Source organism: Phycodurus eques, chromosome 7 (genome assembly GCF_024500275.1).
Source record: "Phycodurus eques isolate BA_2022a chromosome 7, UOR_Pequ_1.1, whole genome shotgun sequence".
Lineage (NCBI taxonomy): Eukaryota > Metazoa > Chordata > Actinopteri > Syngnathiformes > Syngnathidae > Phycodurus > Phycodurus eques.
This window is the reverse complement of record NC_084531.1, coordinates 9481305-9496690: the sequence shown is the minus strand read 5'-3', so window position 1 is coordinate 9496690 and position 15386 is coordinate 9481305. Positions and strand designations below refer to the sequence as shown.

At 37.7% G+C, this 15386-nt stretch overlaps 1 protein-coding gene across 5 annotated transcripts in view; it reads left to right on the top strand.

Moving 5' to 3' along the window:
• Positions 1 to 15386, top strand: part of LOC133405378 (alpha-actinin-4) — a 90856-nt gene that overhangs the window by 58156 nt on the left and 17314 nt on the right. For 2 of the 5 annotated variants that reach the window (XM_061682256.1, XM_061682258.1), the window contains exons 4-12: positions 1084 to 1170; positions 1431 to 1518; positions 1999 to 2077; positions 4734 to 4815; positions 8889 to 8974; positions 13237 to 13329; positions 13397 to 13522; positions 14463 to 14567; positions 14654 to 14801. In XM_061682256.1, coding sequence (XP_061538240.1) covers positions 1084 to 1170; positions 1431 to 1518; positions 1999 to 2077; positions 4734 to 4815; positions 8889 to 8974; positions 13237 to 13329; positions 13397 to 13522; positions 14463 to 14567; positions 14654 to 14801 — 894 coding nt within the window. Of the gene's footprint in view, positions 1 to 1083; positions 1171 to 1430; positions 1519 to 1998; positions 2078 to 4733; positions 4816 to 5664; positions 5751 to 8888; positions 8975 to 9008; positions 12048 to 13236; positions 13330 to 13396; positions 13523 to 14462; positions 14568 to 14653; positions 14802 to 15386 lie in introns of those variants that run through there. The other 3 variants (XM_061682255.1, XM_061682259.1, XM_061682257.1) reach the window with 2 other exon arrangements.

Here is a 15386-nt window from a genome sequence, read left to right as displayed (position 1 = left end):
ACATGCTGCTTCACCATGACAGCCTGCTGTACAGTGGCTTTGAGTCAATGCCAAAGTACAAACTGTGTCAACTTGTGTATTTAAGCTGTGTGAGGAATTCCAACCTGACTACATGCCTTACTGCATGCGTGCATCGTACACTCCAAAGGATGACGTGAAGAAATAGAAACGTGTCACACCTTCAGACATTCTCTACATTCTCTTCATATCTACGTAATATTGTAGCTTAGGCATTCTCGCTTAATGATTTATTGCCAGTGATTTTGTACTTAATTTTTTTTCACATTTTACTACTATTATTAGATTTAAACTTGGATACATATATTTGATAATAATTAGATTTGACTAGAGCAGACTTATTGTATTTTTTTATATATAAATGATCATGTTATTGGTCATGTTATTCGTGCTCGGACTCGCTATATATATATATATATATATATATATATATATATATATATAAAAAGCTCGGACAACAGTCAAAGCAGAGGGGTAAGGTATATGTACATATACATGTACGTATATATATATATATATATATATGTATGTATATATATATGTATATACATATATATGTATATATATATGCACAATTCCAATGTAAAATCACATATATGTATATATATATGTATGTATATATATATGTATATATATGTGTATATATATGTGTATATATATATGTATATATATATATATATATATATATATATATATACATATATATATAAATGATCATGTTATTGGTCATGTTATAAAAAGTAAATATAAAATATAAATATAAATATATTATATATATATATATATATATATATATATATATATATATATATATATATATAAATATAAAAAGCTCGGACAACAGTCAAAGCAGAGGGGTAAGGTATATGTACATATACATGTACGTGTATATATATATATATATATATATATATATATTTGTGTGTGTGTATACATACAAATTTACAAATGTGTAATCTAGTAATAGTAGTAGTCTAGTGAATGTTGTGAACACAAATATTCATGCAAATGAATCAATGTGCTTGTTTGTGTGGCTTTATTTATTTATTTATTTTTTGCTTCCAGAAATCGTGGACGGAAATGCCAAGATGACCCTGGGAATGATCTGGACCATCATCCTCCGCTTTGCTATCCAGGACATCTCTGTTGAAGGTTTTCTTATTTTTTTCACATGGATGCCATTTTATTCACTATATATGTGTATTTCTTTGTTTACTAATTTCATTAAAAATACTTTCTCTGGTATTAAGATCCAGGACAAAATTTCAGATTCTGCACAATTCCAATGTAAAATCACAGGTTTCTTCTCTCTGTTGGCTGGTTAAAACATGTCCAATCTCATGGGACATTTCTAAACTATTTGGTCCCGAGAGAGACTTCTTCATCCTGTGCTTTTTTCTCCATCATCACAGAGACATCAGCAAAGGAGGGTCTTCTTTTGTGGTGCCAGAGGAAGACCGCTCCCTATAAGAATGTAAACGTGCAGAACTTCCACATTAGGTAACACACGCACATGCACATAGATTTGCTGTGCTGCTGCAACACAAGCAAAGCTTGTATGAAAGTAGTGTAATTTCTTTTTCTCGACACCACTGACATTCAAATCAAGGGCTCCCCCTTGTGGAGAATTTATTACAGTTACAATTACTGTTTATCGCCAACCTCTCACGGGGGATACGGTTCAGTAGGTGAAAATCTGTGATAAAGGCAGACCAAATTAGAAACGGGTCTAGTGGAAAAGCATTCGATTGTCCTGCCGGTCACTATGCGCCACTTGCATAGATACATGAACAAATACACATTATTTTTAGTAAATAACTAATTTACAGAACATTAAGTGACATTGGATCGTGACCTGCGATGATGTCACATGAGTGGTTGGGAATCGGTGCTCTAATTTTAATTACCATCATGTTGAGTCTGTTTAAGTGACACACATTGTGGAGTTGATGTGTAACAAGTGTGCTTGTGATTTGGCAGCTGGAAGGACGGCCTTGCTTTCAACGCTCTGATCCACAGACATAGACCGGAACTCATTGACTACGACAAGCTCAGAAAGGTGACAAATGCTCATTGTGACACATTGCAGCCAAGACTCATTTATAAATAATATACTGCTACAAGAGTCCAATCAATCCAATCCCAGCTAATTTGTTAAGCACTTAAAGCAAGCACAGTGCACCAAAGTGCTGTACCTCCTCAGTGAAAATTTCCAAAAGAATGCAAAAATGAACAGGAATATGTCCAAATTGCTATTTTAGAATTTCAAGCCTGGGGTTAAGGTTTCAAACAAGGTATAATGTTGTACAACCCCAATTCCAATGAAGTTGGGATGTTGTGTTAAACATAAATAAAAACAGAATACAATGATTTGCAACTCATATTCAACCTATATTTAATTGAATACACTACAAAAACAAGATATTTAATGTTCAAACTGATAAACTTTATTGTTTTTGCAAATAATCATTAACTTTGAATTTTATGGCTGCAACACGTTCCAAAAAACCTGGGGCAGAGTTATGTTTACCACTGTGTTACATCACCTTTTCTTTTAACAACATTCAATAAATGTTTGGAAACTGAGGACACTAATTATTGAAGCTTTGTAGGTTGAATTCTTTCCCATTCTTGCTTGATGTACAGCTTTAGCTGTTCAACAGTCCAGGGTCTCCGTTGTCGTATTTTACGCTTCATAATGTGCCACACATTTACAATGGGAGACAGGTCTGGTCTGCAGGCAGGCCAGTCTCGTACCTGCACTCTTTTACTACGAAGCCACACTGTTGTAACACGTGCAGAATGTGGTTTGGCATTGTCTTACTGAAATAAGCAGGGGCGTCCATGAAAAAGATGTTACTCGGATGGCAGCATATGTTTCTCCAAAACCTTTATGTAACTTTCAACATTAATGGTGCCAGATGTGCAAGTTACAATTTTAAATGTGGACTTGTCGGACCACAGAACACTTTTCCAGTTTGCATCAGTCCATCTGAGGTGAGCCTGGGCCCAGAGAAGCCGGCAGCGTTTCTGGTGTTGTTGATAAATGGCTTTTGCTTTGCATAGTAGAGTTTCAAGTTGCACTTACGGATGTAGCGCCGAACTGTATTTCCTGACATTGGTTTTCTGAAGTGTTCCTGAGCCCATGTGGTGATATCCTTTACACATTGATGTCGGTTTTTGATGCAGTGCCGCCTGAGGGATCGAAGGTCACGGGCATTCAATGTTGGTTTTCGGGCTTGCCAATTACATGCAGTGATTTCTCCAGATTCTCTGAACCTTTTGTTGATATTATGGACCGTAGATGATGAAATCCCTAAATTCCTTGCAATTGTATGTTGAGGAACATTGTCCTTAAACTGTTCGACTATTTTCTCACGCACTTTTTCACAAAGAGGTGAACCTCCTTTTATACCCAAGTCATGGCACCCACCTGTTCCCAATTTGCCTGTTCACCTGTGGGATGTTCCAAACAGGTGTTTGATGAGCATTCCTCAACTTTCTCAGTCCTTTTTGCCACCTGTCCTAGCTTTTTTGGAATGTGTTGCAGCCATAAAATTCTAAGTTCATGATTATTTGCTAAAAATAATAAAGTTTATCAGTTTTAACATTAAATATCTTGTATTTGTAGTGTATTCAATTAAATATAGGTTGAACATGATTTGCAAATCATTGTATTCTATTTTTATTTGTTTAGCACAACGTCCCAACTTCATTGGAATTTGGGTTGTAAGTCCATCCATCCATCCATTTTCTACCGCTTATCTGAGGCCGGGTCGTGGGGGGCAGTAGCTTTAGCAGGGACGCCCAGACTTCCCTCTCCCCGGCAACTTCATCCAGCTCTTCCGGAGGTATCCCGAGGCGTTCCCAGTCCAGCCGACGGACGTAGTCTCTCCAGCGTGTCCTGGGTCGTCCCCGGGGTCTCCTCCCGGTGGGACGTGCCCGGAACACCTCACCGGGGAGGTGTCCGGGAGGCATCCGAATCAGATGCACCAGCCACCTCATCTGGCTCCTCTCGATGTGGAGGAGCAGCGACTCTACTCTGAGATCCTTCCGGATGACCGAGCTTCTCACCCTATTGCTAAGGGAGAGCCCGGACACCCTGCAGAGGAAACTCATTTCGGCCGCTTGTATCGGGGATCTTGTTCTTTCGGTCACGACTGTGGGTTTTAAGTTAGGGCTCAAATTAAGGTGTCAGGTTATTATTTCAACATGAGCTTTTAAATCAGGGTGAGGATTTCAAATTAGGGTCTTAAGACTTTGTTTGGGGTTAAGGTTTCAAGACAGGGTTAAGGGTTCATATTGGAACTAGGGCTTCAAGCCTGGGTTATGGTTTAAAACCTATGTTAGGGCTTTAAATTAGTGTTTCAAGCCTGGGTTTCTAAAACATTTGACAGATTTAAGACATGGTTGAGGTTTTAAATTAGGGAGATTTTTTGTTGAACAACTTTAATGGTATATACTGTAATCATAAATAATCAGTACATACCGTGAGGGATAAATGACGTTTGTCTCAACCCCTGTATTTTTAGTTTCACTGTACAGTACTAGGTTTTGATGGACTTGGGATGTTACCAGTAGGGACAGTAAAGACATGTCTACTGTCGACTGACTAGTAGTTGATATTGTACTGGAGGATATTCAGGAGAGTTGCAAATGCAGTGCTCTGTGCTAACTGTGCTATTTGCACACTCTGTCTATGACTGGTGGCGCAGGATGACGCAGTGACCAATCTCAACAATGCCTTTGAGGTGGCCGAGAAGTACCTGGACATCCCCAAAATGTTGGATGCAGAAGGTAGGACTTTTTTTTGCCCAACTGTTTTTGAACTTCTGTTGTTTGTGTTTTAATTCTTCTACGGACTTGTGTTCAATACATTTATTTTCCACTGTCTTTGTATTGCTTTGTTGTGGTGTGTTATTGAAAAGTACTAAGGAATGCATTGACACCAGAGCTATGTTTAGGCTTTCAAATTAGGGTTTCAAGCTACAGTTAGTGTTTTCAATTATGGTTTTCAAGCCAAGGTTAGGTTTTCAAGCAAAGGTTAATGGTTCCAAAGAAGGCTTTCAAAGTAGGATTTCAAGCCTGGGTTGGGGTTTCAACGTAGCCTTTCAAACTTGGGTTAGGGTTTGAATTAAGGGTTAGGGTTTCTTGTCAAGATTTGGGTTTCCATCTAGTGTTAGGATTTCAAACTGTGGTTTAAAGGCAGCCTAGTGTTTTCAAACAAGGGTTCGGGTTTAAAGTCAGGGTTAGGTTTTCAAGTTAGGATTTCAATGGGGTGTTTCAAGCTTTGGTTGGGGCTTTAAATTAGGGTTTCTAGCCAAGGTTATGGTTTCCATCAAGAGTTTGAGTTTAGAGCCAGCATTAGGGTTTGAAATTATTATTTTAGGTGGGGTTTAGGGTTTCAAAATGGGATTTCAGGCAAATTTAACTAGAAATGAGCTTTGACACCAGCAGGAGCAGCCATCACTGCCATGCTTTTTGGTGTCTATTTGCCATCCTGATTATCTGTTTTTGTCCCTGTGCATTATGTTGTCCATCACTTGGGTTTCCTGTGTGCGCGCGCGTGTGTATGTTGTGTGTGTGTGTGTGTGTGTGTGTGTGTGTCCACGTTTAATCACGTCTTCATAACCTCCCCCTCAATAGACATTGTGAACACTGCTCGTCCCGATGAGAAAGCCATAATGACTTATGTGTCCAGTTTCTACCATGCCTTCTCTGGAGCTCAGAAGGTACCCCATGTCCCTTTTTACTAACAAACGCAACCCTCCGTCCGGCATGGCCTCGCTCTCTTTCACAGCTCTCTCAGCTCTGGCCCTGCACAGCCAACAGATGTGTTGGGACACAAACGCGCAACAGTCTACACACAATGGAACACAGTGGAACTCAGCTGGTGAAAGTGCAATAATAAAAAGTTTTAGAAGGTTCTAAACTGCAAAAAAAAAAAAAAACTGGAGGAGGCTAAGCGTTAATCTTGACTTTGAAGTCTTTGTTACAAGATCCATTGCGGTACCTGAGCCTGATAATCCTATTTAATCATATTGAGCCCTAATAAAATACCATATAAAATGATATAATAGTGAATTAGACTTTTAGTGAATTTTGTTAATTTTTACGGCAGTTAATTATGCCTGACTGGATTGTATGTTTCTTTCTCTTTTACAGGAATCATATGGACACGTTTTGTTCCCTTAATTATCCCTGCCTTTTTTTATATTTCGTTTGTGTGTGGTGGCCTCAGGGGATTCTCGCATGTTTGTCGTAATTTGTCAAAAATCTCCCACTACTATTCATGAGGAATTGAAGGGAAATGGTAATAAAATTTGTATTGATTAGAAAACAAAATTAGTAAAATGAACCATTTTACATACTCTTAACATGTTTATATTATTACATGATAACATAAGTAAATTTATATATACAGTTTTACACATTTGACATATATTTATTTTATTTAGTACAATTTGAATTTGTGTAATTATAATTAACAAAAATAGTTTAAAAATGTATACATTTACAATTTATTTTATTCAACAAAGGAAAAAAATAATTTTACATTATAAAATAAAATATAAACTATCAAAATTTGTGTAAATATGTTTATTAATAAAATGTTAATGTATATGTACGCCAATTGTCTGTTACATTGAAGCACTTTTTTTAGGCCATATGCACCTGTATTCCTGCACAGTACAAAATTGTTTTGTAGTTTTTTTTTCGTGGCCTAAAACTCAGTACAGTACAAAGTTATTGTAAATAACTATTTATTTTTTTAAAAAGCACAAATATTTGAAAGTTTTCGCCGCTGTGCTTCATTGTGGTGACATTGCTGACATACAGTACTCGTCATTGGCGAGTTGCTTTCATGAGTTGCGAGGAATTAGAATGATTCTGAATTCCAAATCGATTGCTAAAGGTGAACAGCTTGACAAAAAAACTGTTACTGTACCAAAAATAGCATGTTCCAGACTCCAGAGATGCCACGTTCGCTCTTTGCGGTGCGCTCTGTGTACAATAGCTATAACCATCATCACATGGCCGCCATGTTAATACCCCACATTCAACATAGCCGCCACGTCGGCACATCTTTTGGAATTGGATCTAGTCATATTGTATATCTGTGACCCGGAAATACGTCAGTCCCATTCTCTGCCTGCTTTGCGCCACAGCACCAGTAAACAACAGTGGCCAATTTTGGAACTAACAGACTTTGTCACCAGGATTTCAAGAGACAAATGGAAACTATTTTCGGACAAATTGTTCTGTCCTGACGATCCGTTTTAGCCGATAGCCGTTATATCGCGGTCCATTTTATTGAGGTTCTATTGTACATCCTTTTTAAGAGCAATCAACTTTCAATTATAAAGAAGATTGAACATTGGCATTGCCAGCCAATCGCAGGGCACATATAAACAAACAACCATTCGCACTCAAATTCACACCTACGCGCAATTTAGAGTCTTCAATCAACCTCCCATGCATGTTTTTGGGATGTGGGAGGAAACCGGAGTGTCCGGAGAAAACCCACGCAGGCACGGGGAGAACATGCAAACTCCACACAGGCGGGGCCGGGGATTGAACACCGATCCTCAAAACTGTGAGGTAGACGCTCTAACCCGTCGGCTACCGCGCCGCCCTTTATTTATATATATTCTATTAATGTTGTCGTGTTATGTACTGTATAATTTATGCCGCCTCTTGACTTATGAAAAAGAGATTTTATCTTTCAATAATCTTTTACCTGGTCAAATAAAGGATAAATCAAATGTAAAATAAGGCCCGCCATCAAGCTGCTGGACTGTGATGGTTGGACCTTTACCTGTCAATCAAATGATGCTAAAATGAGCGCTAAAGTCAACTACTTCCTTAATAGTGATGTGTGCCGCTGCGGTTATGGTTTATAAACCGTTAACTTTCCCATGTGTGTGTGTGCACGCGTGCGTGTGTGTGTTTTATGAGGAGCACGCGCGCGCATGTGTGTGTTTTATGAGGAACACGCACACAACTCAGAGCGCTGACGTTTTAACGATGTCGCTGCGGTCGAGTGAGGTTTTAAGCTCCAGCCCTTAGCTCGCTAGCTGCTTAGCTCGCAGGCTAGCAAACGTAATAAACGGTTAACTTTCCCTTTGTCCGACCGAGTTGTGTGAATCTACGGATCAAACACCGTTCTGCCACCGGCTTGCTGCTTTGTGAGTGGCGTGGCGGGTGTTAGCACAACAATGAAAATTTATCGAGTCCAGAAAAAACTTCCCTGTCCATCGTATTTACAGTATAGAACGACAACGTGCCTTACCTGCCTCTGATTTGCTACCACTAGACATTCATACTTTTGAGTCGCTGTGTGTGGAAGTTCTTCACCAACACACAGACACATACGTAGGGCAGGTCTTAAACTAGAATTCACAGATTTAATATGCATCATGCGGCCCTGCGAATTTTTGCGCGTCTCAGATGCAAGAGGCACATCAAATGAGATCACTTAACTGTAAATGTAATGTAATGTTAATTTTGTTGTTGTTATTTTTTGTCTATTACTATAGTTGCATAAATTAAAAATATTAAATTAAAGTTTTAATTATGGTAATGTTGAATGTATGTGAATTTTTTTTTTTTTTACTAATATTTATTTTGTAAGAACTTGTATGGTGCGACACTTTCACCAGTGTGTTTAATGAGTAAATATATGGATTGTTGCATTTGTGTCCAAACGTGAGCTGTGTTGCTCCATTGGTGGGTTGGCTTCACTTTCAGGTTGGATGTGCAGACATACCTCCCGTCCTCTCCAAAGTTGCTTTTGGGTTGCTTCGGCTTCACTTTTTTCCCTTCTTCTCTCTCTTTTTGTTTCATCCTTCGCTTCGGCTGCTGAGCAGACATCGTGGGCACGCTGCGGCCTGACGAAAAGGCCATTATGACCTATGTGTCCTGCTTCTATCACGCCTTCTCTGGTGCACAGAAGGTACATGAATCCAACACGCCTCAAAACAGAGAGTTCCCATCATTTACAGTTTGCATGTACAGTGAACTCCTGCATATTCGCGGTGAGGTATTCGCAAATTTGTACATTAACAAATTTTGGTTGGGAACCTATACTCATTATTCGCTGAATAGGTTGTCCATTCATAGTTTTTGTGCTCAATCCAAAGCTAATGGAACCTTGGTGTTGTTGTTAGGTTTAATTCATTGATCAGGGTTTTCCGTCTTCTAAGGCCTGGTAAATTCACAAAGATTTTTCAACTCTTAAAATATTTTTTTATCAGCAACAGACCCCACACATAAAGATAAAAAAAAAAAAAGTCAGGCATTCAATAGTTTTGGTCGTGTGTGGTGTGCGCGTCTCAACACAGCAGACCAGACACATAAAGATTCTATTGCACCGCTGATCTCGAAGTCTTGTGTGATCACACATAATCTCACAAAACCAAAGAAGAAACACTTCCGGATATGCGCCGATGTTTCCCCGAGTGTTCCTGAAGGTTGCCGGAGCCGAGAGCCTTGTAAAATGCCGACGTTCTTGAAAAGAAAAAAAAAAAAAAAAAAAAAAAAAAGACTTGCTTTGGATAATATTTTTATATTTTACCCACGTTTATACATAAAATTATGTGAGGTAAGACATTTTTGTTTTCATTTACGGTCGCTTCCGTGTTCATCAATCTTGAGATCTTCTTTGATTAGCTACATTCTTTTCCATGTTACCATTCTCGGCGTCATGACTGGAGAAATCAGGTAATCAGTGATGTAACCGGAAAATCTACAGCTAACGGTATCATGGCTAATCGTTGTGGCCGATTCAATTTCTGACAAAGAGGTATAGTCATCTCGGTAAGTTATTTGCCTAGTTAACTGCTAATATTAACGTCAATGTCAGTAAACTACTTGTTTATAGGTGCAAACTTTAACATTAGGCGAATGAAACACAGGTTCTATGACTGTAGATGTGAATAGAAGGCGAGATCTGCCAGCGCGCTGTAGCAGGCTGCCTCAGCGACATGAATACGTGGCAGATAGATAATACTGCTCAAACTTGTGATTGGATCAGTGATGGGTTGATTTAAACTCTAATCGGTGACCGACCCCAAAAATCCTGCTCATTTATAGCCTACGTGTATGATGTCATGTCCGTTTGTGCTAGCAATTTATTTAGGCTGGTATGCTAGATAATGCTATTGATGAGCCTCATTTGAAGTTGGTTTGTTTTGTGTTGAATCATTTAACTATTGAGTAGTTATTTATGTAACATGGGTTCATGATTGTGTACATGCTAAATGCATGGTGGTGATCCTATTTGATCCGCTTCATTTTAAGTGCTTTGCCGCCATCTTGTAGCATCAATCCGAATTACAAATTCCTTTTTGAGGGGTGTCAATTATTTGCAGAGTTTTGCTAGTCGCGGCAGGGCTTGCTTCCTATCCCCTTATAGTAATTGGCAAAAAGGAAGCGATGTACATAAATATTACCTTTTAATTTGGGCTAAAACAGAAAAGTTAAGTTTCGGTGTCTCGATGGGAACTCTCAGAACACGCTTTCTATGCTTTTAAATGCTGACACAGTTACTCTCACAGAACTTGTCGGTCCACACTCTCCTTCCTAAAGTCACGTTACAGCATTGAGATTGGTGTACTTTGAACAATGTAGTGATTGTCGTTCATTGTAGCAATTTTTTTAAGCCAAAAAGAACAGTTGTCCCTTAAGTCCCGTACATACTAAGGGTGTAACGGTATGCCAAAAATCTGAGTTTTTCATGTACTTTGGTTTTGAAGTCATGGTTGGGATTCGTGTTGGGTACAGTAAGGCAACAATTAAAAAAAAAAAAAAAAAGCTAACATTTTATTTTTTGTAAAAGGAAACATTTAATGACGTTTAGAATGACATTAAAACTGCTAGCATTAAAATCTCCAATAAACAAAATAATGAAGTCAAATTCAAACATTAACTATTTAATAGTATAACTATATAACATAATTTTGTAATTATTTTTAGGAAAGCACGCCATCAATAGTTTATTTTTTAGGTAATGATGTAGGCAAGTGTAACAGTGTGAATAGTGTGATTTTTAAATGCAATAAAAACAATGATAATCGACTTAATGATACATATGTAACAGCTTCAATCCTCTTATGAAAATACCTTATCAATGGTGTATCTTATTTTTACGAAACAAATGCTGTAGACGAGTTCAACAGTAACATTTTGAACAGTCTGAACTATGAGGCTATAAAAAGCATTATATGTAACAGCTTAAATCTTCTCATTTTAAGAAAAGTGCAACGTCAATCGTTTCCTTTTAGCAAATGAAGGATGAGACAAGTGCAACAGTATTATGATATTAAAAAAACAATCTCCTTGATAATGTATTTAAGATTTTATTTTTAGAAAAGTATAGTTTGTTCTTTCTAGAAGATGAACGGTCAAAGTTTAAACATTATGATGCTATCAAAACTTTGTTACTTTGGTTCCATCTGAAAAGCGTTTAAGGCATTGTTAGCCATGACATCCGCCAGCCAAAGGCTGAGCCGCACAGTATTTTTTTATTTTATTTTGTACGGAACCAGTTACACTTCCTGACCGTTACCTATGATGTTCCATGTGGGAATTTGGCACACCGCTGAACTGTGCTGAAAAATCTGGATATATATGTACCATTGCACCCCAAGTACTGTACATACAATCTTGTGTGCTAGTTTCTTAGTTAAGTCATAAATAAAGCAAATGTATCTGTAGATTATTTGTTTAGTGTGTGACTTTGGGAATGGCATTGTTGATTTCTTTGAGAAACACATGTCAACATCTTTCCACTTTCCTTCAGTTGCTGTTAATTGCCCCATTTCCCCTTTTTTTGTGTGTATTGCCAGTTCTTTAAAATCAAAATAGTTTTATTACTTAAACCCCAAAAATGCTTAAAAATCAATTTATTCTCGTTTGGTATTGAATTTACTTGTCTCAAATGTGTTGTTTTTGTATTCCTGCAGTCCAGTAGTTAATGTCGTAGGACCCACTGGACTTCAGCGCCACTTGAACCTGATGTACTCGATGTATGGACCCACTTGAGACGCATGGCGTTATTTTTTTTAAACACCGTGTGTGTGATTGAGGCACATGAAACTAACCGCCAGCAGCTTCCTGCATGTTGTAACCATCCAAGCGAGGCTGCTGGATTTTGTTTGTTTGTTTGTTTTGCACTTTTCCCCCCTTTTTTTGAAATGAGATTAAGCTCCCTGTCACTGCTCGTGTGTGTTCATGCCGATGACTTGAACCTGAAGAGTAGACTCTAACACACTTTTGAACACATTTGGTTTTTAAAACAGACAGATGGGCCTTTGCATTTGTAGATGAGGTAAAAGGTGTAAAGTGTTTTAAAGTAGCTTATTGTATTTATAAAATAATTCATTATTTTTAAATTGTATTGTCTATTTTGAAATGTGTTATATTTTTTAAAAAACTAGTAAATGGAAAAATACATACACATTCAACATTTGATTTAATATCACTATTTCATAAAAATACTAATTAAAAACAGTAATGTATACAATATACATTTAAAATGTATTGTATTTAATGTTAACTTAATTGTAATAAACAAAAAATAAAATAAAAATTACGTAAACATTTAGCATGTATTGTAATAATAATAAAAATTGTGAATATATTTGTTAAATTATACACAAACATTTCTTGTTTTTTTTTTTTTTTTCAAAATTGTTTACAAATATTTTTGGGTAGTTATAATTGCAATTCTATTCGATACTAACACAAATAAATGCTACTGTGGATGTGTACGTTACAATATTATTGTTTATTTAGGGGAATTAAAATTTCATTAAATACTAAAGTAGTTTTTAAAATTGTAACTTTTTTGTTAATACAATAATTAAAATGTTCTGTTATAAAATAAATGTCAAATGTATGTACAAAATTGTATTTAGAGTAAATAATTGGACCCATTATTTCATTACATCATTGAATAAAAAAGTAAGCATGAATAAAAAAAAAAAAAACTTTAACCAATTATTGTGACGAAATCAGCTAAAATAATGCAACAAATATTACAGGACTCTTGATGATCATAAAGAAAAATGTTCAGTTGGCCATAGAAGCCAGCCTTTGTCAACGACCCCTGCTCTAACAATATAATTAAGAATGACTAGATACTGCATTTAGCTCCGCCGATTTTGCTCCCATCAGTGTGAGCGCCTCTCATCAATGTGTGTGTGCTCTCGATAGGCTGAGACCGCCGCCAATCGCATCTGCAAAGTACTGGCGGTCAACCAGGAGAACGAGCACCTGATGCAGGAGTACGAGAAACTGGCCAGTGACGTGAGTACAAACCAGACACTACCCGCCCGTGCTTTCCTGTTGATGAATGCGTCCTCCCCACGCACAGCTCCTGGAGTGGATCCGTCGCACCATTCCATGGCTGGAGAACAGAAATCCCGAGAAGACCATGACTGAGATGCAGCAGAAGCTGGAGGACTTCAGGGACTACCGCCGTGTCCACAAGCCACCAAAGGTCTTTTTAAAAAAACCAAATTGTTTTTATTATTTAAATCACTCAACACAACAACCAGCACAGAATCATCTAGACACTGCAAATGTTCCTAATTATCAGTGTTTTTGTATCCAGCTAAAGCAGAGCTGCAGTTTTGTTACATGCAGAGATTATTGCACAATAAACACTTCATTCTTTTTCAAGTTCATTCAACCATGTAAATAAAAAATCATTCACGCCTATTGTATTTGCATTCACATCTTTGCCCCCCCCCCACACACATCTGTAGATAAGTATTTTTATTTTGTTCGTCAGCTATTATTTTGTATCTATATTTTGCAAGTCTCTTGACTTATTGGGCTAGTCTGGGACCTCGGGAATCGTATTTCGTGCCATATCATGTGTAAGTGTGTGTTTGTATGACAAATTTCTCGAATCCTTGAATTAACAGTCTAACGCTGGTTCAAATATACAGTATACTGTACGGATGTACCGCTCAATTTTCTGCGGCAACAGTGTGTCTCCCAGGATTCTCGCTTAGTAGTCGTCACAGTGGCGGAAAGCCATACTCGTGCTGCCACTCCTCTCAGTAGAGGAGGCGACGTGAGTAGTTGATCATTTGCATTTATAACCAGCTAAGAAGTGTAGTTTGTCTGAAGCATGTTAGACTTAAGAACTGTTACAGTTTGTGGAAAAATTTCGTGTGTCCTTTAAACAAATAAGACTAAGGTGACTTTAATCACATTTTATTGCAGTTTTTAATCCTTGCAATTTGGCAGCACAGCCTGCTGATGTTACATAATGGCCAGCTTCACAGTTTCATGCTTTGAGGCTTTTTTAGTTCTTCACTGTGCTTTTGACAGGATTTAGGCTAATATATGTCTTTAATATTTAGTGCTCCCGCATAACTCTTTTAAATGGGTTGTGTTCCCTCTAAGAAGTGCCAATGTTGGTCCTGCAGGTCCAAGAGAAGTGTCAGCTGGAGATCAATTTCAACACGCTGCAGACCAAACTGAGACTGGGTGGCAGACCTGCCTTCATGCCGTCAGAGGGACACATGGTGGCTGTATGTACACACATACAAATCACAAAACCTTCATGTACTGTACAGACAATGTTTGTTGATCTCAATCCCACATATGTGCTGGTCAGGATATCAACAGAGCGTGGCACACTTTAGAGGGTGCGGAGAAGGGCTACGAGGAATGGCTCCTCAATGAGATCCGACGTCTTGAGAGATTGGATCACTTGGCTGAGAAGTTCCGCCAGAAGGCCTCCATCCATGAATCCTGGACTGATGGTAAATCCAATTTATCCCACCACCCACCCAATTTATCCCACCACCCCTACCCCATAAGGCATGTCCACAGCAAAACTTTGTCGAGTGTATGCTAAAGCAACAGACAGCTCTATAATCGCTGATGTTGAGACCATATATTCTTCCTAATCTGTGAAAAACGAGTTTAATAGTTTTATTGCGACTTTCTTTATGTGGCTCCATGCTAGCATCGCACCACATTGTCCTTAAGAGGCCAAGGCGTGGACAGCTGGAACAGCAGATAGTCATTGCTTGGTATAAAGACAAATCCTTTTTCCCCCCTCACTGTCTGACATGAAATCAGACTTTTAGGTCAATTAGGATGAAAATAAATCGAAATCCTAAAATATTGATTATTATTATTATTATTTTTTTTTTTTTTAGACAAATATATAATAGACAATACAGTCACCCCAGGCCTGCCAATGTTTTTAGCTATGGCTGTATTTGTTTTTATTTATTGATTTTTATTTCTACTTTTTTAATGTATTATTATTTTACTTGTTACTAATTTATTTTCTGGTTATTCTTTTAAGCTATATTTAAAGTTGAGTTTTGGTAGTTAAA